The sequence below is a fragment of the Pseudorca crassidens genome, chromosome 17 (genome assembly GCF_039906515.1).
Source record: "Pseudorca crassidens isolate mPseCra1 chromosome 17, mPseCra1.hap1, whole genome shotgun sequence".
Classification (NCBI taxonomy): domain Eukaryota; kingdom Metazoa; phylum Chordata; class Mammalia; order Artiodactyla; family Delphinidae; genus Pseudorca; species Pseudorca crassidens.
The window spans coordinates 1,377,467-1,403,547 of NC_090312.1; the positions used below are offsets into that span (position 1 = coordinate 1,377,467).

The window sequence follows — 26,081 nt, forward strand, 5'->3', positions numbered from 1 at the left end:
CAAAAAATGATGGAGACGTACCTTGCCTCAAGGACACAGGAGCCCGCTCCACGGGGGCTCCCACAGGCCAAACTCAGAACAATTTGACCACCAAAACCAATGGCAGAAATGCATGAAAGAGTAACCCATGAATCCGCACTGAGATATTATATATGAACATAAAAATAGCAAAAAGCCGGGGCTTCCCTGGTGGCGCAGTGGGTGAGAGTCCGCCTGCCGATGCAGGGGACACGGGTTCATGCCCCGGTCCGGGAAGATCCCACATGCCGCTGGGCCTGCGCGTCCGGAGGCTGTGCTCTGCAACGGGAGAGGCCACAACAGTGAGAGGCCCGTGTACCGCAAAAAAAAAAAAAAAAAAAAAAAAACTAGCAAAAAGCTCTTTGTTACAACAGAAGGCCAAAAAAATAAGTATAGAGAATTAATGGAGTTAGAAAATGAACAACTGATGCTAAAACTAGTAGGGAAAACTTTAATCAGCAAGTTATCAAAGTTTACACGTGTTGTAACACGTGTCCCAATCCCCTTCCTTTTTAAGGTTGAGTAACATTCTACTATAGAGAGAGAGCAGACCGCGTTCACCCAGTCATCCCCTGATGGACACTTGGCTGCTTCTACCTCTTGGCTATTGTGAATGACGCTGCTACAAACATGGGCGTGTAAGTATCTCTTCAAGATCCCGCTTTCATTTCTCTTGGGTAAATACCCAGAAGTGGAATTGCCGGATCATATGGTAATTCTGTCCACAGCACCTGAAACACTTTACATCCGGGAGCTCATCTTTTGAAACTTCCCTAAGTGAGAAGTAAGGCTGTTCTGGCTGCCTGAGCAGCGAACACAGGCTCCCCCGGGGAGGCTGGCTGTGGCAGAAGGCGCCCACCTCCAGTGACAGCCGTGACTCAGGCTGTCAGATGGGCTTCCCTGGGCTGCACCTCTCTGATGCAGGAGGGAGTGTGCTCTGTGTGGCCCCTCCTGGGAGCACACAGGAAACCTGCACAGGGATTTTAGCTATGAGTACAGTTACCTCTGAGTCCTACAAGTCCTTCTAGTGAACCAGCAAGCATGTAGGTGGTCTTAGGACCCTTTACCCAGAGACAAACCATCAAAGCTTACTCAAGAAAACAGACAACCTAAATAGTTCTTTGTCTAGTAAACAATTCAGGGCTAAAAGCTTTTCAACAAAGAAACCTCCAGGCCTATGTAGTTCCACTGAGGGATTCTACCAAAGATTTAAGGAAAAAATACCAAATCTTCACAAACTCTTCCGTAAGTTAGAAGAGGAAGGGACGCGTCCAAACTCACCTAGTGAAGGACCACCAGAGAGACATTACAGGAAAGTACAGGCCCATAACACTCGTGAAGAGGCGCAAAATCCCGCAGCAAAGCACCGGGAAATCAAGTCCAGCAATGTATTGAGAGCATTATAAATCATGGCCAAGCATGGCTTATCTTGGCGCTGCGAGGAGTTCAACACCTAAAAAGCAATCACTTATGCCCATTTCAAATTGAAAAGAATTGAAAGCAGAATCCTGAATGTTAAAAGACTGAACGCGTTCCCCTTAGAACGGAAACAAAGTAAGGATGTCTGCACTCATCACTTGTATTCAGCATTGTAATGGAGATTCTAACCGAGGCAGTAAGGCCAGAAAAAGAAATAAAAGGCATTCAGATCGGAAAGGAAGACTGAGCTGTCTATTGGAAAACATGATGTTCCATGTAGAAGACCTCAAAGAATCTATAAAAAGTAAGGCCACAGGATACAAGGTCAATATGCAAAAATCAACTGTATTTCTACACACTAGCAATGAACAATTGGAAATTGAAATTAACAAAACGATACTACTACAATAGCACTAAAACCATAGTTACAAATCTAACAAAATATGTGCAGAATCTATATGCTTAAAATTATGAAGTACTGACGAAAGAAATCAAAGATGACCTAAGTAAATGTAATGCACCATTTTCATAGATGGGAAGACAACATCAATTCATCAAAAGATATCAATTCTTCCCGAAGAGTCTACAGATTCAACACAATCCCAGTCAAAATTATAATAGCTGGGCTTCCCTGGTGGTGCAGTGGTTAAGAATCCGCCTGCCGATGCAGGGGACACGGGTTCGAGCCCTGGTCCGGGAAGATCCCACATGCCGCGGAGCAACTAAGCCTGTGTGCCACAACTACAGAGCCTGCGCTTTAGAGCCTGTGAGCCACAACTCCTGAGCCCGTGCGCCACAACTACTGAAGCCCGCGCGCCTAGAGCCCATGCTCTGCAACAAGAGAAGCCACTGCAATGAGAAGCCCACGCACTGCAACGAAGAGTAGCCCCTGCTCGCCGCAACTAGAGAAAGCCCGCATGCAGCAATGAAGATCCAATGCAGCCAAAAATAAAAACAAATAAATAAACCAACAAATAAAATTCTAATAGGTTTATTTTTGTAGAAATCAACAAGATGATTCTAAAATTTATATGGATAAGTGAAGGAACTATAATAGCCAAACGAATTAGAAAAGAAGACTGAAGTTAGAGGACTCATGCTACTTCGCTCCAGAGTTTACTGTAAAGCTTCAGGCAAGACAGCGTGGTCCCGACAAAAGGACAGACGCAGACAGTGGAGCGAAACAGAGTCCACAGTCACTTGATTTTGACAAAGATGCAAAGGCAACTCATCCACGTGGAAAGAAGAGTTTTTCAGCAGATGGTGCTAGGACAACTGGACATCCACGTGCAAAATAATGAGCCGTAACAACAACCACACCTCCCATTAAACAATATTCACTCAAAGTGGATCACAAACCTATATGTAAAACCTCGAAGTTAAAGCTTCTAGAAGAAAACAGAGGAGAACATCTTTGTGACCTTGGGTTAAGAGAGGATTTACTAGCTAGAACACCAAAAGCAAGAGCTATAAATAAAAACCTGATAAAGTGGACTTCTAAAATATTAAAATATCCACCTTTTGAAGAAAATAAAAAGATAAGTATGACGCAACACACTTGTCAGAAAATATTTACAAGCCATAAATCTGATAAAGGACTTGCATCCGACATATATAAAGAACATTCTGCACTCAATAATAGGAAAGTACACAACTCAAGAATAGGCAAAAGCTGTGAACAGACACTTAAGGAAGACATGGGGATGGCAAACATTGGTCGTTGGTGAGATGCCAGCCCGTCAGGACAGCTTGAGAAACAACCAGCCTGGACCCGAGCCTGCAAGTACCCACAGGGCCTCTCACCCGCTGCTGCTGGGGCCATGAGACCGCACAGCCGCTTCAGAAAACCGTTTGGAAATTTCTTATGAAATTAAATGCACACTCTCCATTCGCGCTTACCCAGGTGTACAAACGCATGCTCCCACAGAAACCTGTACCCACACGATCACAGTGGCTTTTTTCGTAACTGCCACACTGCAAACAACTGGAGTCTCCTTCCTCTAGAGAGTGGAGAACAGACTGGCACGTCCGTACCACGGAATGCTACTCAGCAGTAAGAGAACCAATCACTGGCACATGTGACAACGCCCCCGACGGAAGTGGGGAATCAGGGGCCCAGGAGCAGGAGGGTGAGGCCGCGCCCTTACCTCCGCCTCGGGGGGCAGCGCGCACTGCTGCACGATGTACTCGATCATGGCCTCGCCTCCAGGCTGCTCCAGGTAGCCGTGATGGGCCATGGCACTGATCACCTGCACCACAGCCCGCTTCACCTGCCCGGACCAAGGGAGAGCGGCAAGGGCCTCAGAGAACCGCCGGACAGCACGCCGGCCCAGCTGGGCGGTGGAATCTCACCCTTCCCTCTGCCTGCGCCTGCACCTGCCCCCACCTTCTCCCCAGACGCCTGCTACGAAGGCCAGCCTGCAGCCATGCCCACACCCCCAGGGGAAGGCCTCTTCCTCCTCTTTCCCGCAGCCCCTCCCCTCCCGGCGCCTCCTTGGGCATCTCCCGACCCCGTTTTGCCCTTCTGGGCAAGGGCCCTGGGTCTGCACTTGTCACCCAAACACTCCTGAGAGTTCTGAGTGTCCTGCTGTCCAGCCCCTTCGATAACTCTGTCTGGCGGCTCCAAGGAATGGCTGGGCCGTCGCGGCCGGAAGCAGCACCCTCTTCCCGGGGCTGGCGCCCCCTCCAGGGCCCCCTGCTCCCACGCTCCATCAGACGCCGGCCCGATGCCCCTCCCTGGGGACCCTTCCCTGTGTCCCGGTGACGCCTCTCCTCCCCCGGATCTCAGGTCGCACATCGCTGCCCTGTGCCCCCAGCTACACGTGTGTCCTGAGGGACCGTGGGGCTGACAGGTCTGGAGGGAGTGAGCGATGTGGTAGCACGAGGGCCGCTCAGGCTGAGTGCGTCTGGCCACTGACACTGTTGGAGGCACGCGGTGCGGCCCCTTGGGGGTGACCCAGGGCACGGGGGCCCTGAAACAGATGCAGGTGGTTTGAGGTCCATTTCAGTAGCTTCTGCAACTCTCACAGAAGGTCCCAAAGAACAGGGCCCCAGGATGAGCACAAAGGCTGGGGCAGCCCCAGGACAGAGCCGAGGGGCCCTGCTGCCGCTGAGCCCAGGAGGGAGGAGCAGCCCTGCCCCCAGCTCTGGGCGTCACCCCCAAGGCCTTGGATGTCCCACCTGAGCCCCGGGTCCTCGCTTCCCTGAGGCTTCAGCCACGCTGAATCACCTAACCACCTGATGGTTGAGGGTGGGGGCTTCGGGCCAGGAGGGGCTGGACTCTGAGGTCTCCACGATGGAGGACCGACAGAGACCCCTGACACAAGGCTGGGGGCTTCCCTGGGGGGCAGCCGGCACAGCACTGCCAGGGAGCCCAGGCTGCCCACGGCTCCACGGGGAGAGGACAGCGGGGCTCCGACTTCAGACCCTCCTGGGCCTCCTGCCCCTCGTGCCTCTTCTGTGGCCGATGTTAGCCTGTGTCTTTTTGGTGTAGTAAACCATAACGTGGGTATGACGACTCTTGTGAGCTTGGGGGTTCTTCTAGAGAACGATTGAACCCCAGGGTGGTTTGGGGGACCACTTCCTAACTTCATACTTGGTTAACTGCGTCAGGAGGAAGCTGGGGGTCCCAGATGCCCAGGCCTGCACGCGCCCACTGAGGTCTGGCCTGGCTGAGAGGTGGCTGCCGGGTCCCTGGTGGCCACACTGCCCGCAGCTGCTCACAGCGGAGCTAGGGCTGCCCGCTGACCTACCTTGCTGTTGGTGTCCAGAAGAGGAAGCTTCATGGAGGAGAGAATAAAGGGTTGCTTGACTTCCATCTGCGCAGCTGCAGGAAACAGAGAGATGGCTCAGGCCGCCCCCCACCACAAGGCCCAAGGCCACACTGCTGGGGTTCTGGCCTCAGTGTGGCCCTCCACGTGGCAGGGGGGGGCCGCATACGCACAGGCCCACCCATTTCTCTCCGGTGGGCGGGAGGGGGAAATGACCTTTTTCAGCAAATAACATTATTTCACCCAATTAAAAAGCTAGGAGGTTTGTAGTTTAGGGCAGCAGAGAAAGAGCGGGCTGAGCAGGTATCCCAGTTCAAGTGCAAGGGTCAGGGGGTCTCCTGGGGCATCAGAATCACAGCAGGCTCGTTAAGCACCACCAGCCGCTGTCCCCTCTCCCCACTCCAACCTGCAGGCCCAGGTGGGCTCAGGCGTTCACTTTTCACACATTCCCAGGTGAGCTGGTGCTGAGGACCCCACTTTGAGAACCAGCTGTATAACCCTTCCTTTCCTGATATTTATTTATTTTAGGTTTTTTTCGGGGGGGGGGGCGCCGCACCACGCCGCACGTGGGATCTTAGTTCCGGGACCACGGATCGAACCCGGACCCTCGGCAGTGAGAGTGAGGAGTCCTAACCACTGGACCGCCAGGGAAGTCGCATTCTGACATTTAAATGGGGGTAAAAAGTGAATACCAAGAAGTGGTCATGAGATTAATAAAAATAAAAACAAAGAGGGACCTCCTGGTGGACCAGTGGTTAGGACTCCACGCTCTCACTGCCGAGGGCCCGGGTTTGATCCCTGGTCGGGAACTAAGATCCTGCAAGCCACGTGGTGCGGCCAAAAACAATTTTTTTTAATGAAAACAGAGACTGGGAGCACAGTGATGGCGCTGTCACTCCAAGGACAGCCCCAGGGGAGGGGTGTGTCATGATCCCACCTCCCGCAGGGAACTGGAGGCCTCACAGCCTGGAATGGCTGATTCCAGGTCTGGGGCAAGAAATATACACAACGAGCTTAGTTCATCATCAAAGGACTCGGAACTTGAAGAAGTCTCCCCACTCCCCGGAGGTGACACAATTTGAGCTCCAATAATGGTAACAACTATAGATAACGAATAAGGACCCACTGTCTAGCACAGGGAACTCTACTCAGTGCTCTGTGGTGACCTAGATGGGAATATAATCTAAAAAACAGGGGATATATGGATACATGCTGCTGATTCACTTTGCTGTACAGCAGAATCTAAAATGACACTGTAAATCAACTATACTCCAATAAAAGTTAATTAAAAAATAATGGTGATAACTGCAATGAACTGAAATTTCTCAAATATGTTTGAATTCATGAGTCCCTATGATATTTTTAGAGAGCAATGGTCACCTTTAGAAGATGACAGGGGACCAGTGTATTATCTTGAAAACTGACAAAACAAAGGAGCCAACAGCTGAGCCTGCAGTTCCTGCATGAGCCACACTTCTGCATGGCTGAGCGGCAGGTGAAGAGCGTCTCTTCATCACGGCACCCAGCGAATCGGCGCAGCACAAGCTGTGCCCCAGGCGGCGAGCGGCAGCGCTGCCAAGGCCGCCCGGTACACACTGTGCCCCCTACAGTCTTGCCAAAGGGACTCGACTGGAGTCTGAGTTCTTGCCAATTTGCAAGAAATCCAGACGGACGAGGAAACCTCAGTCTGCACCTCGAGAACACAGCCCACCAAGCTGACCGTGTGAAACTCCACAGGTCCAATGGCCTAGGCTCTTCCACAGATAAATTACAAGGGAAAGAAAAGAGCACAGGAGACCTGCGGTTTAAAAGGGACCGAAATGTGGGGAGTGTTGTTTAGTGGGGACAGAGTTTCAGGTTTGCAGGATGAAAAGGGTCCTGGAGGCGGCTGCACAGCCATGTGAACGTACTTAACGCTGCTGAGTGTGCACCTACGACGAGCGTGGAAAATTTTATGTTATGTGTATTTTACCACAATTGTAAACAAGCAAAGTAAACCACCCAGGGCCAAGCCCCCCAAAAGGGAGAGATTTAAATCTATCTATATATATATAATTTTAAAAAATTTTACTTTTTTACTGAAGTAGAGCTTACTTACAGTGTTGCTGGTGTTCAGCAAAGTGGTCCAGTTATACATAAACGTATCTATTCTTTTTTTTTTTTTTTTTGACTGCATTGCATTCGTTGCTGCGCGCAGGCTTTCTCTAGCTGTGGTGATCAGGGACTACCCTTCCCTGCGGTGCGCGGGTTTCTCATCGTGGGGGCTTCTCTTGTTGTGGAGCACGGGCTCTAGGTGTGTGGGCTCAGTAGTTGTGGCTCATGGATTCTAGAGCGCAGGCTCAGTAGTTGTGGCACACGGGCTCAGTTGCTCCACGGCATGTGGGATCTTCCCAGATCAGGGCTCGAACCCGTGTCCCCTGCATCGGCAGGCGGGTTCTTAAACACCGTGCCACCAGGGAAGCCCTATGTATCTATTCTTTTTCAGATTGTTTTCCATTATAGTTTATTACAAGATACTGAGTATGTTGTTTATCTATTTTATATATAGTAGTATCTGTTAATCCCAAACTCCGAATTTATCTCTTCCCCCCAATTTTCCCCTTTGGTAACAATTTTCTGTCTGTATGTTTCTATTTTGTAAGTAAGTTCATTTCTGTCATATTTTAGGTTCCACATAAAAGTGATATATTGTATGTCTTCTTTCTGACTTACTTCACTTAGTATGATAATCTCTAGGTCCACCCATGTTGCTGCAATGGCATTACTTCATTCTTTTTATGGCCGAGTAGCATTCCATTTTTTATATGTACAACATCTTTCTTTTGGCCACGCCGCGTGGCTTGCAGGATCTTAGTTCCCTGAGCAGGGATTGAACCCGGGGCCTGGGCAGTGAGAGCACCGAGTCCTAACCATATATACGTATATACACTTATGGCCAGAGAAAGAACTTAAAGGAAAAAATGAAAGACAAGTGGATACGAAGTGACTCTGGAACATCATCGTGAGAGAAGAATTAACAAAGGAGAGGCAAGCGAGGCTAAACCGCGTAAAAAACGTTCAGCGCCGCTAATGACCATGAACCGCGTAAAAAACGTCCAGCGCCGCTAATGACCACAAACAGCAGATCAGAGAGGAAGCGAAGGCCCAGCCGAGGCCCGCAGGCACCTGGGCTCCCAAGGGCGCTGTGGCTCAGGTGAGAGACCTTGCTCTCTGTCCCAGCACCACCCTTCCCCAGCAGCCACCAGCCACGTGCTCCTGGGCTCACGGCAGGATCCGGCCCTGCCCGCCGAGTGCTGCCCCCTCACTCCCCAAACCCGAGAGCTGCCGAGTCCACAGGTGCCACCTGGTCCACATGCTCGTTCCATAGAGGGTCAGACAGAGAACACTTGGGCTTCCAGGGCCACAAGCGGCCTCCGTCACATCTTCTTCTTTGTTTGCTTGTACGGCCCGTTGCCATGTGAAAACCACTCTCAGCTCAGGACTGTACCGAAGCAGGCTGCAGGCCTGGCGTGGCCCACGGCCACGGCCACTGTTTAGCAACCAAGCTCACCGGAAAAAACAGACTTAAGTGCGAAAACTGTTCAAGCCTATTGCTGATTAAATTAGCCTTAAAAGCAAGTAACCCGAATTCTTCCATCCAATTGTGAGGAAATCATCAGACACACGGAAATGGAGGGACTGTCTACAGAACCGGCCTCAACTCTTCTCAAAGGTCCACGTCTAAGACACAACTAGGCAACATATGCCCGTGCACAGACCCCACACTGAGGGGCAGCTGCGGCAGACAGCGTGACGGGGCAGCGGGACTGAGCCACCCGACCGGCGGGCATGTGGCAGCTGCCGGGCCCAGGGTCAGGGGCGCCGTGTCCCACCGTCCACAGCCAGCTGTCAAGGGCAAAGGTCAGCGATGGACGCCTGCTGGGAGGCAGATGAGCACTACTGCTGCAACTTTTCAAAAAGTTTGGAATTTTGCAAACTAGAAAGTTGGGGAAAATATTTAAAGAATTCAAAGCAAGATGTTCCTTTTCACCTAAAAGCTGGACAATGTCTGCCTTTTCCATCTCTGCGTCACAAAGGGCACTTACCGGCCGAGTTGATGATGTGCCTCACGACCTGGAGGGTGCCCACACGGGTCCTCTCGTTGCTGGTGTCCAGCTTGGGCAGCAGGAAGGCCAGCAGGCGGTCAGGCGAACAGCAGGCTGCAGGGCAAGCGCTCATCAAAGAACTGTTTGTAACGAGCTGTCCTATGCTCCCTGCTGGCTGTCTGCACCTCCAAGACAAGCTAGGCCCGGCGGCCAGGGAGGCCAGACGCTCGGGGCTGCGGCCCAGCCAGGTCTTGGCTGTGTGCTCCCCAGAGACACGGGCGGGCAGCACACGAGACAAAGGGCCCCCCGCCCCCCAGAGCAGCCAGGCCGCCGGCCTCGTACCCAGCACCGTGAAGCAGCGCAGCACCTCCTTCTGGTTGCTCATCACCAGGGGGCTCGAGGACTCCACGGGCACGCAGATCTGCTCGGGAACAGAGGGCACAGTCACGGGGCCCAGCAAGGCCACGGGAGGGGCAGGCCCCCTGACGATGCTGGGCCCAGGGGCACTGCTCCGGGAACAGAGGGCACAGTCACGGGGCCCAGCAAGGCCATGGGAGGGCAGGTCCCTCAGGCGCTCTCTCACCTGGGGGCAGGAGCCCCTCGCCTGTGGCTGGAAGCGCCCTGGGGACCTCAGCCCACACCTTACAGTTGGCCCTCTCAAGGGAAAAGAGTCCTGGCTCCGTCTACACCCCACCCCTCCCACCACCAGCCAGGAAAACAAACTCCCAAAACACATTCCCTGACGAGAAAGGAGACACTTTCCCGCTTTCCTGGGCATGACATCCTGGGCTGGAAACCGCGGACCTCTAGAATGCAGAAAGCACTGGAAACCAAAATACCTCGAGTCCATTCGTTCAAAATTGTAAAAGAAAAAGGAGCTGCACTGGTAAAAGTAAAAACAGAGGCTGTTGGCACATGTGTCCCTGGGCTCCACTGCACCTCAGCGGGTGACACTCACCGGGGGCTGAGCTCTGGGTGGCACCCCAGTCCCCACTCAACCCCTCAAGGTCACAACAAAGGACACCCACAGGGCCTCCAGGCACAGGGCTCTAAGGTGAGAAGTGACCAGCGGTGAGTGCAGGACCAGGTGAGTGCCAGGCGGCCGGGTTCTGCTCCAGGCCCCCAGGGTGCTGCTTGTCACTTCCACTGCAAAGACCGAACCTGGCCATAAAAGGCACCGCGGCTTCCTACCTGCTCCCGGGCTCGCTCAGCCGCTCGGAGCAGGGAGCCGGCTTGGAAGCAGAACCCCCGCCCCCCGGGGAGCCTTCAGAAGATGCGTGACCGTGACCACGCGGAAGCCTGAGCTGCTCAGGACTCCGCAGTGACTCGGAGAGAGTAAACCGCTGCTGTTTTCACGTACTAAGTTTTGGAGTGATCGGTCAAAGGGCAATAGATAACTAGTGCAAATGGGTAGTCATCTGGAAAAAAGATAAAACTAGATTCTCACTCTTTCCCTAAAATAAACTCCAAACGGATTAAACAGTAAAAGTATAGGGGAAAATGAGAGAAGCTAAAAATTAATTGCAGAACTCGAAAGCCTTTTCCAAGTATAGCAAAAGCTGAACTGTAACATAAAAGATGAATAAATGATGGTGTAAAAACTAAATAATTTTGCATGGCAAAAAATACCATAAACAGGGCTTCCCTGGTGGCGCAGTGGTTGAGGGTCCGCCTGCCAATGCAGGGGACGCGGGTTCGTGCCCCGGTCCGGGAAGATCCCACATGCCGCGCAGCGCCCGTGAGCCATGGCTGCTGAGCCTGCGCGTCCGGAGCCTGTGCTCCGCAACGGGAGAGGCCACAACAGTGAGAGGTCCGCGTACCGCAAAACAAACAAACAAACAAAAAACCATAAACAGAGCCACAGATAACGGACAAAGTAGAAACAAACATTTATACATACATGATATGAGACTATAAATAACTGCTACACATCAATATGAAAAAAAACCTCTAAAAACCAATAGAAAAACAAAAGACATGAATGGAAAGCTCTAAGAGAAGGAAATATCACATTTTTCCTGCCTTTTCAGCTTTTATATATTTATTTTCCCGTTAAACCCCACCCCCATCCCATAGATAATCATTGTTTGTTTTTACAGTTTAACGCAATCACTTTTATATTAAGTAAATGATATTGTGCTACATCTCTCACTTTTTTTCAGAGTTGTAAGCTTTTTCTCCATAGAGATCTTAGGCATTCTTCGTTAGGTGAATTCCCAGACACTTCACGATAAGTTTCTGTTGCTGTTGTAAAGGCTCGTTTTTTTGTGCTTGGTCACTACTGACGGAGAAGAACGCTCCTGATTTTTACAGGGTGGTCTTGTAACCGGCAACCTTGCTGAACTTAGTTCTAGTATTTGTGAACCGACTCAGTTCATAAATGAGTGCATTTCTGGATGAATAAATCAACCATCCATAAAACAAACATCTACTGAGTGCTCACGGGTAACATGCACCGGTGCTGGGACAGCAGGGAACGGAACAGAGCGAACCCTCCCCCTCAGGCCTGTGCCTTCTCGCTCGGGAGACCCGAGTGGCAACCCACCCGTCGCTAAGTGTATTAAGAGGAGCTCGGGGCCTCGGGAAAGGCAAAGAGGGGACCGGGACAGAGGGTGGGTGGCCGGGAGAAGATAAACGACAGGTCGGTCCTCACGCCCCCCATTTCTGTTCCTTTCCCCGTTAACACTGAGAGTGGGGCTGCTTCCTGCTCCTGACACTAGAGGAAGCGTACCTGTCTCCCGTTCACCATGATGCACGCGGAGGGCCTGGGCATTTAAACTTCGTCAAGTTAGAGGAGTTCCTTTCTGATCCTGACACTAGAGGAAGCGCACCTGTCTCCCGTTCACCATGATGCACGCGGAGGGCCTGGGCATTTAAACTGCGCCAAGTTAGAGGAGTTCCTTTCTGATCCTGACACTAGAGGAAGCGTACCTGTCTCCCACTCACTATGATGTGCGCGGAGGGCCTGGGCATTTAAACTGCGCCAAGTTAGAGAAGTTCCTTTCTGATCCTGACACTAGAGGAAGCGCACCTGTCTCCCGTTCACCATGATGCACGCGGAGGGCCTGGGCATTTAAACTGCGCCAAGTTAGAGGAGTTCCTTTCTGATCCTGACACTAGAGGAAGCGCACCTGTCTCCCGTTCACCATGATGCACGCGGAGGGCCTGGGCATTTAAACTGCGCCAAGTTAGAGGAGTTCCTTTCTGATCCTGACACTAGAGGAAGCGTACCTGTCTCCCACTCACTATGATGTGCGCGGAGGGCCTGGGCATTTAAACTGCGCCAAGTTAGAGGAGTTCCTTTCTGGTCCTGACACTAGAGGAAGCGCACCTGTCTCCCGTTCACCATGATGCACGCGGAGGGCCTGGGCATTTAAACTGCGCCAAGTTAGAGGAGTTCCTTTCTGGTCCTGACACTAGAGGAAGCGCACCTGTCTCCCGTTCACCATGATGCACGCGGAGGGCCTGGGCATTTAAACTGCGCCAAGTTAGAGGAGTTCCTTTCTGATCCTGGTTGCTAAGAGCTTTAGCGACAAATAGGTGTTGAACTTTATCAAAAGCTTTTTCTGCATTGACTGATATCAGAGAATATTTTCGGGAATCTCGTTCCATGGTGAGGTGAGCTGACTGGCCTCAGCGCTGTGCAGCCCCCCTGGCTGGGCCCTACACCCCTCGTGTACTGGGAGCGCAGTGCTGGGAGTGCAGTGCTGAGGGAACGGTGGTGAGGGCGCAGTGCTGAGGGTGCAGTGCTGAGGGAACGGTGCTGAGGGTGCAGTGCTGAGGGCGCAGTGCTGGGAGAGCAGTACTGAGGGTGCAGTGCTGAGGGAACGGTGCTGAGGGTGCAGTGCTGAGGGCGCAGTGCTGAGGGCGCAGTGCTCAGGGTACAGTGCTGAGGGAACGGTGCTGAGGGTGCAGTGCTGAGGGTGCAGTGCTGAGGGAACGGTGCTGAGGGTGCAGTGCTGAGGTTGCAGTGCTGGGAGAGCAGTACTGAGGGTGCAGTGCTGAGGGAACGGTGCTGAGGGTGCAGTGCTGAGGGAACGGTGCTGAGGGTGCAGTGCTGAGGTTGCAGTGCTGGGAGAGCAGTACTGAGGGTGCAGTGCTGAGGGAACGGTGCTGAGGGCGCAGTGCTGAGGGCGCAGCGCTGAGGGTGTAGTGCTGAGTGTGCAGTGCTGGGAGCTCAGTGCTGAGGGTGCAGTGCTGGGAGCACAGTGCTGAGGGCGCAGTGCTGAGGGTGCAGTGCTGAGGGAACGGTGCTGAGGGAATGGTGCTAAGGGCGCAGTGCTGAGGGCGCAGTGCTGAGGGCGCAGTGCTGAGGGAACAGTGCTGGGAGCTCGGTGCTGAGGGAATGGTGCTGAGGGTGCAGTGCTGAGGGAACAGTGCTGGGAGCTCAGTGCTGAGGGTGCAGTGCTGAGGGAACGTTGCTGAGGGCGCAGTGCTGAGGGCCCAGTGCTGGGAGCTCAGTGCTGAGGGTGCAGTGCTGGGAGCGCAGTGCTGAGGGCGCAGTGCTGAGGGTGCAGTGCTGGGAGAGCAGTACTGAGGGCACAGTGCTGAGGGTACAGTGCTGAGGGCGCAGTGCTGAGGGCGCAGTGCTGGGAGAGCAGTGCTGGGAGCTCAGTGCTGAGGGTGCAGTGCTGAGGGAACAGCACTGAGGGCGCAGTGCTGAGGGTGCAGTGCTGGGAGCTCAGTGCTGAGGGTGCAGTGCTGGGAGCGCAGTGCGGGGCAACTCCCTTCACTGAGCACACGATTCTCACATCCAGCCTCACAGTAGTAGACCTAGATTTTTCTGTGTGGTCCTGACTTGGATTTGGAATCAAGACCAGCCTCAAAGAATCCGTCAGGCAGCTCTGGATCCTTTTCTCATTTCCAAGCCCACCTGTGTATGGTGGAAATTAGCTGTCCCTCAAAAGTTTGGAAGAACGCAACCTTCAAACCACGTGGGTCCTGGGTTTGCTTTCAGAAAGGAAGGGCTTGGAATGTTGTTTCCATTTCTTTACTGGTTTAGTCAAGTTTTCTATTTCTTCTCTGCCAATTTTGACATTTTTAAGATTTTTCTAGGAATCTATCCACTTCATACAGTTTTTCAGGTTCATTACCATTGCTCACACACTAAAATTACTATTTAATCTCTCTACCATAGCCCGACCCCTGGCCCTCGCAGGGCGCTGTCCGTGTGTGTGGCAGGTGAGGGCTCAGGCCGGCGGGCCAGGCTGGCATCCCAGCAGGTGTGGGAGTGGAGCAGGCCCAGAGATGCCCCAGGGGGTGGGGGGAGCAAGGAAGTAAGTCCACTCTCCCTGCTTCTCTTTCTCACAGAGCCGCCTGCCCACGCTCTCTCTAGTTTTCCGGCCCTCTTCTCTCCCACTCAGAAAGTCCCACGGACGCAACGTCCCCCCAGAGCTCCCCGTGACCTCCATGCCCCTCATCTGACCTGGGGGGGCAGGGTGTGCACGGCTGCGGAGCCTCCTCGAAGCCCTTTCTCCATCAAAGCCATCAAGACCGCTGGAGGGGGTCTCCACCTGAGCCCGGGCCCTCGGGACGCACGGCCAGTGCAGATGGCCCCAGAGCTGCCCCTGGCCTGCTGGCTGCCCGCTCCGGCCCCTGCACGGCGGGGCTGTGCTGTGTCGCGCGGCCCGAGCCCCAGCGCTGGGCAGACGGCGCTTCAGCCCCGCCTCCTGCTCCCTGACCCTCAGCAGGCACCTCCCAGCGTGCTCCCACCCCTCCCTGGGCCCCCAGCCCACCTGAGCATGCAGGGCAGCCAGGAGTGAGTCAAGCTGGACGTCCAGCGTGCGACTGCCCACGCTTGCGGCCGCCTCGAGGATCTGGCCCAGGCTCTGCTCGAGGAGGGAGGAGAGGGGCCGTCAGGGCCTCCTCCTGGCCCAGCCCCACCCCTGCTGGCTGCGGGAGTCTCCCAGCCCTCCACCCCAGCGCTCGCTCGTGGGGAAGGGCCGGGAAGGGGGCGCGCGGCAAGGCCAGGTGGGCCTGGCTCCCCGGCTCCTGTCCGCGCCCCCCACTGAGGCTGGCTGCCCCCAGGGCTTCCCCCCGACCCCGTGCCCCCTGCAGCTGAACTCCTGAACGCACCCTGGACACGTGGACAGTCTCGGCGTGCTTCTTGTAGAGGCCGAGGACTCCAGGCAGCAGCTTGGGGAGCTGCTCCTCCAGCTTCTCGCTGGGCAGCAGGTGGCTCATGGGCCCCAGGGCCTCCACCACAGCGAGCCGCAGCTGGGGGGACACAGGGACAGGCGCTCGCGTGCGGACCGGCCGGCAACGCCCGTCAGCCCGGGGCAGAGATGTGCAAAGAGCCCTTCCCCAAGGACCCCACAGTTGGAATCGAAGACCCGGGTTACCGCGAGCGGGGGTCCTAAAGGGGTGGAGGGAGTGGGCCTACAGGGAGAGGTCCAGCGCTGGGGCCCCAGAAAACTAGCCCTACTCTGTGAGGACCTGTGGGGCGGGGGAGGGAGGAGCACATGTAGACAGATCTCCCCCCCACACCCGAGAACCCGCAGGACCCCAGAAGAGGCCCAGGTGACTGGAGCAGTACCTCCAGGCTGGGAGTGGGAGAGGAAAGCCAGCTAGGTGAGGCCACAGGTCCCTAAGGGCCACACATACCTTGGCTTCCCGGCTCTGCAGCCAGTGGTGGAAGAGGATGTCGTAGGCGCTGAAGATGTCAGTGGCGAAGGCATCCTTCCTGACCGTGGGGTCGGGGGCCTGGTCCAGGTCGGCCAGGTACTCCAGGGTGCTCTCGCTAAAGCGCTGCAGAGCTGTGGCGACCCATGCGGTAAGCGGCGGCCGGCCCATGGCCGCACAGCTTCCGCGCGACACCTGCCCCTTCTAACATGCCATGCTGCCTGCGAGACACCCTCCAGAGCACCCGGCCAGGCTCGGGACCAAAGCGCTGTGCGGGCGTCAAGGGTCCCCCAACTCGCATGCTTCGCAGAAGCTCAGAACGTGACCTTTTTCGGAAATAGGGTCTTTGCAGATGCAATGAGTCAAGACGAGGTCACAGTGGGTGGGGGGCAACTCCAACAGGACCGTGTCCTCACAAGAAGAGAGACAGACACGCGGGGACAACGGAGGCAGAGCTGCACTGCTGCAGCCTCGAGCCAACGCGCCAGGATGCACAGGCACCTCCAGACGCCAGGGGGCCTGGAAGGTTTCTCTCCAGAGCTGCAGAGGGCGCACGGCCCTGTCAACACCCTGCTCTCGGAATCCTGGCCTCCTGAGCCGTAGAGAACACATTTCTGTTGTTTTAACCCCCCCAATTTGTGGTCTTTCGTTGAGGTGGTCCAAGGAAACCAGTACAGGCACCAACCTCCCCAAAATGCCCCCAGGCTACCACGTCTGGCCCACTCCAGTCTGCTGTGCCCACCTCCCCCCTCACAGAGATGCGTGCCACACGCTTTCAAGGGCCGCTGTGCTGGGCAGGCGTGGGCCCCCCAGGACACGTGTAGGAAGAAGACCTGGGGGCACGGTGGCGGGGTGCCGAGGGTGGGGAGCGCTGGCCTGGGGGTCTGTGTCTGTGGAAGGGACTGTGCTGTGGACACCAGGCGGGTAAGCCTGGGGACTCGCTTTGCTGCAGACCTGCGAGTGGTCAGCAGGACCTGGACTCTGGGTCAGGGGAGACGATGGGGCCACGAAGGAGAGTCGGAGGCCAGGCCCTGGCCACGGGCCTGGGCAGTGGAGGGGGAGATGAGGATGCAATGGCCCGGAGAGGCGGCGGCTCCCGGCCGGGCCTCCCGAGGGCAGAGCCCGGCGCCCAGGCAGGGGCTGCAGCAGCTGCCCCGGGGGTCTTTACTTGCTCCAGCTCACAACCTCAAACCTGGCCCACTTGTAAGGCTAATTTCTTAGCCTGGGCTTTGCAGCCCAGCAGAAAGACTAACCCTAACCCTCCATCTACAGGAGGGCAGCCATGTTCACACGTGCTCAAGACAGAACATAAAGAAATTCTCAAAGAAAACTACCTCCTGGGGGAAGGTTTCTGTGTCATGGGCAGTCCTTCCACTGAGGATGGGCCCCTGGAGGGTCTGGCGAGGTGGGCTCTGGTCCCCTCCCTGCCACACGGCTGCTAAAACCGGGGCTGCAGGTGCCCCGAGAACCCTCAGCTCCTCTCTCAACCCCCCACTCCTCCACGGCCCCTTCGTCCCCCCACTCTTTTGCCTCCTTGAGCTGTTCAGTCAGGCTGTTGGTCAAACTGATCAGGGATCCTAGGTATTTTGCGTGGGAAGGTCTTTCAGGGTAACAGGCTACCATACGGCCAGAAGCAGAAGCCCATCCCCCGACCTGTTACTAGGCTTGAGTGTTCCATCAGGTACACACACGGGCACAGAGTAAAGGGCACTCCTCACACACCCTCCGCCAGCCCAACCTCCCTTGCTCCAGAAGCAAACATGGGGTTTGATCTCTCTCTCGATAAATAACGCGTCCACGGTGTTCCTCACCCACTCCCCGCAAGGACGGGGCCCGTCCTTCCCGTCCATCCCTCCAGACCCACGCCGCCAGAGCCCACCCACTCCGTCCATGAGCAGCTTTGTTTCCCAGAGTCACCGACCACCTGCGGTTTGAGTCTCCTTGGCTCTCCAGGCACGAGTCACCAAGGCGACCTCCACATCTCTTGCCGCACACCCTGGGGCTCCCCCGGCCCCACGTGGGACCGCACCCTTCCTGATCCTGGCTTCTCCACAAGAGCCTTTACCTCCTGCTCAAGCAGCATCTGGGCAGGGCTCTGATTCTCAGAGGGTGCCTTCCACCGGAGCTTTCTGGCACTCTCACTTGAGCGAGAGAAGGCAAGGCCACCTATCTCCTCAGCCTCCCCTTGGCCCATCCCTGCCCACCCCCCTGCAAAGTCTTCCTGGTGCGGTGCCTGGAGGGCGTCTCCACCAGGAACAGCTCCTGCTGCAGGACAGGTTCGGGGATTACTGCACGACGCCCCCACTCCACTCTCTCCGTTCGTTCTTTCCAGGTTGTCTCAATCGAATGCTGGCTTCATGGCCTAGCCTGCTAATTCTTTTCTCTCCTATTTTCCATATATTTGCATTTTTGCTCTACTTTCTGGAGGATTTCCTCAACTTTCTGTTCCATTTCTGCCTTCCATTTTCATCATGTTTTTAATTCCCAGAAGCTTAATTTTATTCTCCGAATGTAGCTTCTTCACAGCCACACGCTCGTTTCCTGAACGCATCTTCCCTTAGCTCCCAGAGGACATTAACCACAGACTTCCTTTCCTGCCTGTCTTCTCCTCCCTGAACCGTCGGCTTTCCCCAAGTCTCGGTTTCTGCTTATTTTGCGGCCACCTTTCCTATCAGAGACTTTCCTCGTGGGCAGTGATTTTTGGCCGCTACTGGTGCTGGACAGTGTGGCCAGGCCAGCCGTGCACCCTGCTGTCTGGGGCATGTCAACACGGTCTCTGGGTCTCCCTGGCCACAGCGTACTGCAAACTGGACGAGAAGCTTCAAGTGTGCACGTGCTCCTGTTCTTGGCCCAGCACCGCTGCCCACTTGTGCCGCCTTCCGGCAGTGGACACAGACATCTGCCCAGAACCAGAGGCTGTCTGGAAGGACAGGAGGCCCCAGCCCTCTCGTGGCCCACCCAGGCCGCTGATGGGCTGTTGTGGACCCTCCTGGCCCGACTGAGGCCCCTCCAGCAGGCAGGACCACTCTTCCCTCCAACTGCAGACCCTGAACATTCTGTCTGCGGTGAGGGGCGCACACCTCAGCAGGAGGGCGGCCTGCGGGCAGGTCTCTTGGCCCACGCACTTGCTTCATACACGACATACCAACAGGTGGGAACTGCAGGGGCCTTTGGCCCGTGAAGGGCTGGGACCAGAGCGCCTGAGAAGCGCGAGTCAGCTCTCTGTGCAGGGCCCTGCACCTCCCGGAGCGAGGCCAGTGCCTCCCAGAGGAGCTGCCTGGGGCCGGTACCTAAGCCCTCGGCTCCGACACGGGCTCTGTCCTAGGCTGGTCTTCTCCCCGTGTGCGGCGCACCTGAGGTACAGCCCCAGCCCCTCAGCTCTGCCTCGGCCCCTTCTGTGACCTGCTCCTGCATTCCCAGCTCAGCGGTGATTCCCACCCAGCTGATCGGGGATCCTGTCACAATTCCCCTTTTCAGCCAAAACTAGGTCAAGGAGGGTTCTGCCCTTCAGCCCACGCAGGCTGCCAATCACGCACAGTTGGGAGGAGCCTGCAAGAGGCACCAAAGAGACCATGGCAGGGAATGGAGAGAATGGGGAACGCGGGGGGCTGTGAGGGGGGCTGGCAGGGGCTGGAGCCCCTCCTAGGGCCCCCTGAAAGCAGGGGAACCCTGAACCCAAAGCCACTGTGAACAGGGAGGCCTGGGGCCCAAAGCTCTAGGCCCTGGCTAGGAAAGTCCCCAGGTGTGTGCAAGATACGCAGCTTCCCTAGGAACCCTCCCCAGACACCAATCCTCTAGCTACCAGCCCCCAACCCCAACCCTGAGCCCTGCCCAGTGCGGCCACGCCCTCACCACATGCTCCCTAGCTGGCAGCCTGGGGTGGAAGCCCAGCACCTGCTAACAGGCTGGGCTGCGGGTTAAAAAGGGTCCAGTCCTCATGCGGGCCTAGCTGCTCCCTCTCCCTCCCCTCAGTACCGGCCAGCGTCTCCCTGAGCCTGGTGGGGACACTAGGGACACCAGGAAGCTGAAGGACAAGGGCAACGTGGTGGCTGCTAGAAGAGGCCCAGGACCCCTCAGCCCCCGGGTCTCAGGACCCTCTGCTTCCCTCCCACACGAGTGCCCTCCTCTCCCCCAAGAGTCATGCCGCAAGGCACCGTCCCCTGGCCAGGCACGCGGAGGGCCGCACACAGAAGGTCGGAGAGTGAATGCCCCATCCCAAGATGCCCAGGGAACAGTCACGCTCCCAGCACGGGGCAGGGAGAGAAATGGGAAGCAGCTGCAGCCTTGGGTAAGTCTCTTCCCGCCCCACATCAAGCGTCCGGGGCTCAGGGACTGCAGTGTGGAGTCCTGGGCAGGGGGCCCCCAGCAGCAGAGAAAAGCACTCAGACGGCAGAGGCCAGGTCTCTATCTGCAGCAGTGCCCACCCAGCCCGCGCCTGCAGTCACCCTTCCTCTAAATGTCCCGCCCTCTTCCTGCAGCCTGGGGGACCCACAGCCCCACAAAGGGGCACCGGAGACAAAAGGTCCAGGAGTGGACAGGCTGCACCCAGCCCCTGCCCCGCAGAGACCCACCTGCCCTCGGAGGCCCACCTGCCCGCGGAGGCCCACCTGCCCGCAGAGACCCACCCGCCCCGCAGAGACCCACCTGCCCGCGGAGGCCCCCCTGCCCGCGGAGGCCCACCTGCCCGCAGAGACCCACCTGCCCGCGGAGGCCCCCTGCCCGCGGAGGCCCCCCTGCCCGCGGAGGTCCACCTGCCTGCGGAGGCCCCCCTGCCCCTCAGAGGCCCCCCTGCCCGCGGAGGCCCCCCTGCCCGCAGAGGCCCCCCTGCCCTCGGAGGCACCCCTGCCCACGGAGGTCCCCCTGCCCGCGGAGGCCCCCCTGCCCGCGGAGGCCCCCCTGCCCGCGGAGGCCCGTCTTACCACAGCAGAACACCACCCTCATCGAGTCGGGCTTGGCTGCACTCAGCATGGGCAGCATGGTGCTCAGGATGGACGTCAGGAAGGGCACCACGCCGAACACTGCAAGAGGGGTACGTCACGGGGGCCCCACTGCCATCCCCACCCAGCCTGTCCTTCCCTCGGGCCCTGTGCCCCAGGGGAGGCAGAGGGCACCCCGGCCACACGCCTTGAGCTCCTTCTGCACAGCCTGGGGCTCACGGTGGAACTGCTGGGACACAAGGAACCGAGGCCGGCGGGCTCTCAGAGGTCTTCACGACCGCTCAGAGCACGGGTCGAAGGGGCCGGGCCACCACCTACCATTGGAAACTGAGAGGTTGGCGAGCGTCTGCACGACAAAATGGTGCGGCAGGACCCCGGGCTGGAACTTGCTCAGTATCTCCTCCATCACGCTGCTGATGAAACGCTTTCCCAAAGCCACCAGGACGTTGCTGGCGGCCTGCTGCCAGTCACAAACCAGTTCCTATCCCCCCAAAAGACCTGAACTGGCACCCAGACTGAAGGAGGCAGACCTCTCCCTGAAACCGCCCAGGAAGCGAAACGAGACACTCTGCCCTCAGTCACGCCAGGGGACACGCTGCTGCTGCTGGGAGCAGGGCTCCCTGCTGAGCCCAGCGCCTCCACACACCGGGCACCACCGCCCCTGCGTGTGCCCTGAGGGTTCGGGGAGTTTGCTCTCAGCGCCTCCACACACCGGGCACCACCGCCCCTGCGTGTGCCCTGAGGGTTCGGGGAGTTTGCTCTCAGCGCCTCCACACACCGGGCACCACCGCCCCCGCGTCTGCCCTGAGGGTTCGGGGAGTTTGCTCTCTGCGTCAGTTTCCATTGTGGGGTGACCCTCCCCACCCCAGGAGGGCAGTCAGTGCACAGGACCCAGGGGCCAAGCTGAGGCAGCCGGACACAAACCCACACCCTTAAGGCACCTGGGAGGAAAGGTCTCGGAAGGCAGCTTCCCTCCCAAGCCAGGGCCTGCTCAGCCCCACGGACCTTCACTTTGGTCATCTCGCTGGAGGCCAGGAGGATGCTGGCCCTGGCCAAGCCCTTGTCCAGCTCGCCGAGGTGACTGCTCACGACCGTCTCCATGACCCTCAGGATCATCGTCCGGTACGGATGCGCCAGCTGAGGAGAGAACCATGGAGGAAGGGCCAGGACCTGCTTGTCTCTCACGGCTCCTCTCTGAGCTTAAGAAAGAGCCCTGGTCTCCTGACGGCGTCGCTCTGGGTGGCCCGCCTCCTGGGGAGCTCTCCATATGTCCTGGTGCAGCCCTCTCCTCAGCCATGTCCCTGCAGCGCCCCCGTCCAGCACGCATCATCCTTGCCTTCACTGAGGACACGCAGACCACAGCGGAGGCCGTGACAGGTGGGGGGCATGTCACGGTGATGACAGAAAACCCCGCGACGTGAGCAGAGCCCAGCCAAGGGAAGGGCTTCATCCTGCGGGAGTCCCGGGCGTCACAGAGACCGGCGGCGAGGACAGGAAATACTCAGGGAGCCAGGAAAGACCAAGACCCGCTGCTCCCTGAGGACCCTCCCCCCTCCTCCTGGGAATGCAGCGTCCAGACAGCGGGTGCAGACCAGGGGGCACAACCTCAGTGCAGCTGGAGTGCCCAGGCCACGTGACGGGAGCAAAGAGGGCAAGAAAGGGCGCGACTCAGGCTGGCTGCACTCTGCAGAGCTGCTTGCACTCTGCAGAGCTGCTCAGGCCTGAGAAAAGGTGCTCGTGACCCTCGGGCCCCCCACCAACGACGTCCCCACCACGCTCCCTCCTGCAGAGGCTGCTAGCAGCCCTCACGGGGGTGGCCCACACTACCCGGTCACTCAGCCCTGCATGCGAGAGGGGAGGGCAGGAACCCCTCTATTTCAAGTAGAAACATACAGCTTATACCTGGGGAAAGTACAATGTCCTACTAATGGGGTCATTCACAGCTGCTGGGTTTTTTAAAATTTATTTATTTATCTTTGGTTGCGTTGGGTCTTCATTGCTGCGCGCGGGCTTTCTCTAGTTGCGGTGAGCGGGGGCTCCTCTTTGTTGCGGTGCGCGGGCTTCTCACTGCGGTGGCTTCTCTTGTTGCAGAGCATGGGCTCTAGGCACGCGGGCTTCAGTAGTTGTGGCTCGCGGGCTCTAGAGCGCAGGCTCAGCAGTTGTGGCGCACAGGCTTAGGTGCTCCGTGGCATGTGGGATCTTCCCAGACCAGGGCTCGAACCTGTGTCCCCTGCATTGGCAGGCGGATTCTCAACCACTGTGCCACCAGGGAAGCCCTACTGGTTTGTTTTGTTCTGTTTTTCGCTTTTTTAAATTGTGTTAAAATACACATAACAAAGTTTACCATCTTAACCATTCTCAAGCATACAGTGCAGTGGTATTAAATACATTCAGCTGGTGGTGTGGCCGTCAGTACCATCCCTCCCCATAGCTCTTTCCATCTTATAAAACTGAAACCCTGTCCCATTAAACCCTAACTCTCCATTCCCATCCCCTCAGCCCCTGCCACCCACCTTTCTACTTTCTGTATCTGAATTTGACTATTCTAGACACTTCACAGAAGTAGAAGTATACAGTATTTGTCCTTTAGTGACTGGCTTATTTCACTGAGCAAAATGTCCTCAAGGAGGTTCATTCAGGGGCTTCCCTGGTGGCGCAGTGGTTGGGAATCCACCTGCCAATGCAGGGGACACAGGTTCGAGTTCTGGTCCGGGAAGATCCCACATGCCATGGAGCACCTAAGCCCATGTGCCATAACTACTGAGTCTGTGCTCTAGAGCCCTCAAGCCACAACTACTGAAGCCCGTGCGCCTAGAGCCCAGGCTCCGCAACAAGAGAAGCCACCGCAATGGGAAGCCCGCGCACCGCAACAAAGAGTAGCCCCCGCTCGCCACAACTAGAGAAAGGCCCGCGCACAGCAACAAAGACCCAATGTAGCCAAAAACAATAAATAAAATAAAATAAATTTATTTTTTAAAAGTCATATGTATCCCTAGATAAAAATATTTTTTTTTTTAAAAAGAGGTTCCTCCATGTTGTAGCATGTGTGAGAATTCCCTTTTTTTTTTTTTTTTTTGCAGCACCACAGCTTGTGGGATCTTAGTTCCCCGACCAGGGATTGAACCTGGGCCCTTAGCAGTGACAGGGCTGAGTCCTAACCACAGGACCGCCAGGGAGTTTCCAGAATTCACTTCCTTTTTAAGGCTGAATATTCCGTTGTGTGGATGGACCACATCTGGCTTATCCATCACCCACTGATGGGCACTTGGGCTGCCTCCACCTTTTGACTAATGTGATTAATGCTGCTATGAACATGGGTGTGCAAATATCTCTTTGAGACTCTGCTTTCAATCTTTTGGGTATATGCCCAGAAGTGGAACTGCTGGGTCATATGATAATTCTATTTTTATTTTTTGAGGAACCTCCATAATGTTTTCCATAGCCATTGCACCATTTAACACTCCCACCACCACTGCACAAGGTTTCCCGTTTCTCCACGTTTTCACCAACACTTGTTATTTTCTCTTTTTTTGATAGTATCCATTGCAATGGATGTGAGGTGGTATTTCACTGTAGTTTTGATTTGCATTTCCCTAATGATTAGGGATGCTGACCACCTTTTCATGTTCTTAGTGGCCATTTGTGTATCTTTTTTGGAGAAATGTCTATTCAAGTCCCTTGCCTATTTTTGAATTGAGTAGTTTGGTATTTTGTTGCTCAGTTTTCAGAGTTCTCTATATATCCTGGATATTAATTCCTTATTGGATATATGATTTGCAAACATTTTCTCCCATGCCGTGGGTTGCCTGTCCCTTTGGTGTCATATCCAAGAAATCATTGCCAAGTCCAACGTCCAGGAGCTTCTGTCCTATGTTTTCTTCTAAGAGTTTTACAGTTTTAGGTTTTACGTTTAGGTCTTTGACCCCTTGAGTTAATTTTTGTGTATGATGTGAGGTAGCAGTCTAACTTCATTCTTTTGCAAATGGAGATCCAGTTTTCCCAGTATCATTTGTTGAAAAGACTATCCTTTCCGCGTTCAATTATCTTGGCACCCCTGTTGAAAAGCGTTTGACCGTATATGTGAGTTTATTTCTAGGCTCTATTCTACTCCATTGTCTATGCGTCTGTCTACGCCAGTGCCACACTGGCTTGATTACCGTAGCTTTCCTGGTCAATTTTGGAATCAGGAATTGGGAGGCCTCCGGCTTCGTTCTTCTTCTTTAGGAATGTTCTGGCTATTCAGGATCCCTCGAGATTCCCTATGAATTTTAGGATGGGTTCTTCTACTTCTACAAAGTTGCAACCGCTGCTTATTTTTTAAGATTTTATTTCCACTTTACGTTGCTCTTGAGAGTTCAATGAGCAGAGCAGTAACCACGTCAAAGGAAGATGTGCAGCACTCCCTCTGAGGGAGGGGGTTTCGCCCAGGCCCTCACGCAGGATGATGTAGCCGCAGCCCCGTCAGGTAGCACACTGGGAAGGGAACGGGGCTGGGGGGGTGGGGGCAGCTCTCTGATGCTACCTGCCCTTGGCAGGAGTGTGTGAGATTTCCGGCTCAACCGTTCTGATGTGTTGGCGGGTGGCCTGCTGCCCTTCCCCCACCCCCAGGACTGACTGAGTCCACTAAATGGACGAACTGGATGACTAGGCTACCTGCGGGCAGGACGACGTTAGGAGGCAGGGCCTTTGGGATGTGATTAGGCCACGAGGGTGCAGCCCTCATGAATGGAATTTGTGCCCCTATAGAAGAGACCCCAGAGAGCTCCCTCATCCCTTCTGCCAGGTGAGGACAAAGGGAGGACACATCCACCTATAAACCAAGAAGCAAGCGCTCACCAGGCACCGAACCCACCAGCACCTTGATCCTAAGACCTCCAGCCTCCAGAACTGTGGGAGACACAAGTCTGCTGTCTCAGAGCCGCCCAGTCTGTGGCATTTTGTCCTAGGAGCCAGAGGGGGCTAAGACAACTATTTCTGCCTCTCTTCCCCAAATCACTTCCCTGCCCACTGGCCTGACAGCCCTTGCGAAGGAGCCTGCTTGCCCCTGTGTTCACCTTTCCTATGCTGAGACTTGGCCAACAGGAAGGAGACTGGATCTGTCTAAAACCGTGCGGCCCCCCACCGTCCAGGAACACAGACCAGGACCAGCTGGAGGAGCAGCGAACATGCCCCAGCGCCCCAGGCACACGGAAGCCTCGAGAAGCTGATATCTACAAAGTATGGCACGCATC

The 26,081-nt window shown here is 55.8% G+C and overlaps 1 protein-coding gene across 14 annotated transcripts in view; it reads right to left on the reverse strand.

The window, feature by feature from the left end:
• The window catches only part of MROH1 (maestro heat like repeat family member 1), a 68,445-nt gene that overhangs the window by 26,389 nt on the left and 15,975 nt on the right, over positions 1-26,081 (reverse strand). For all 14 annotated transcript variants that reach the window (XR_010936619.1, XR_010936620.1, XM_067712570.1 and 11 more), the window contains 10 exons: positions 21,856-21,987; positions 21,169-21,331; positions 20,833-20,931; positions 15,896-16,047; positions 15,368-15,508; positions 15,028-15,120; positions 9,635-9,713; positions 9,293-9,406; positions 5,190-5,263; positions 3,585-3,707 (listed from right to left, as the gene is read on the reverse strand). Coding sequence is in view for 12 of the 14 variants with exons in the window: in XM_067712570.1 (XP_067568671.1) it covers positions 3,585-3,707; positions 5,190-5,263; positions 9,293-9,406; positions 9,635-9,713; positions 15,028-15,120; positions 15,368-15,508; positions 15,896-16,047; positions 20,833-20,931; positions 21,169-21,331; positions 21,856-21,987 (1,170 nt within the window). In the remaining 2 variants the exon portion in view is untranslated. The remainder of the gene's footprint in view (positions 1-3,584; positions 3,708-5,189; positions 5,264-9,292; positions 9,407-9,634; positions 9,714-15,027; positions 15,121-15,367; positions 15,509-15,895; positions 16,048-20,832; positions 20,932-21,168; positions 21,332-21,855; positions 21,988-26,081) is intronic.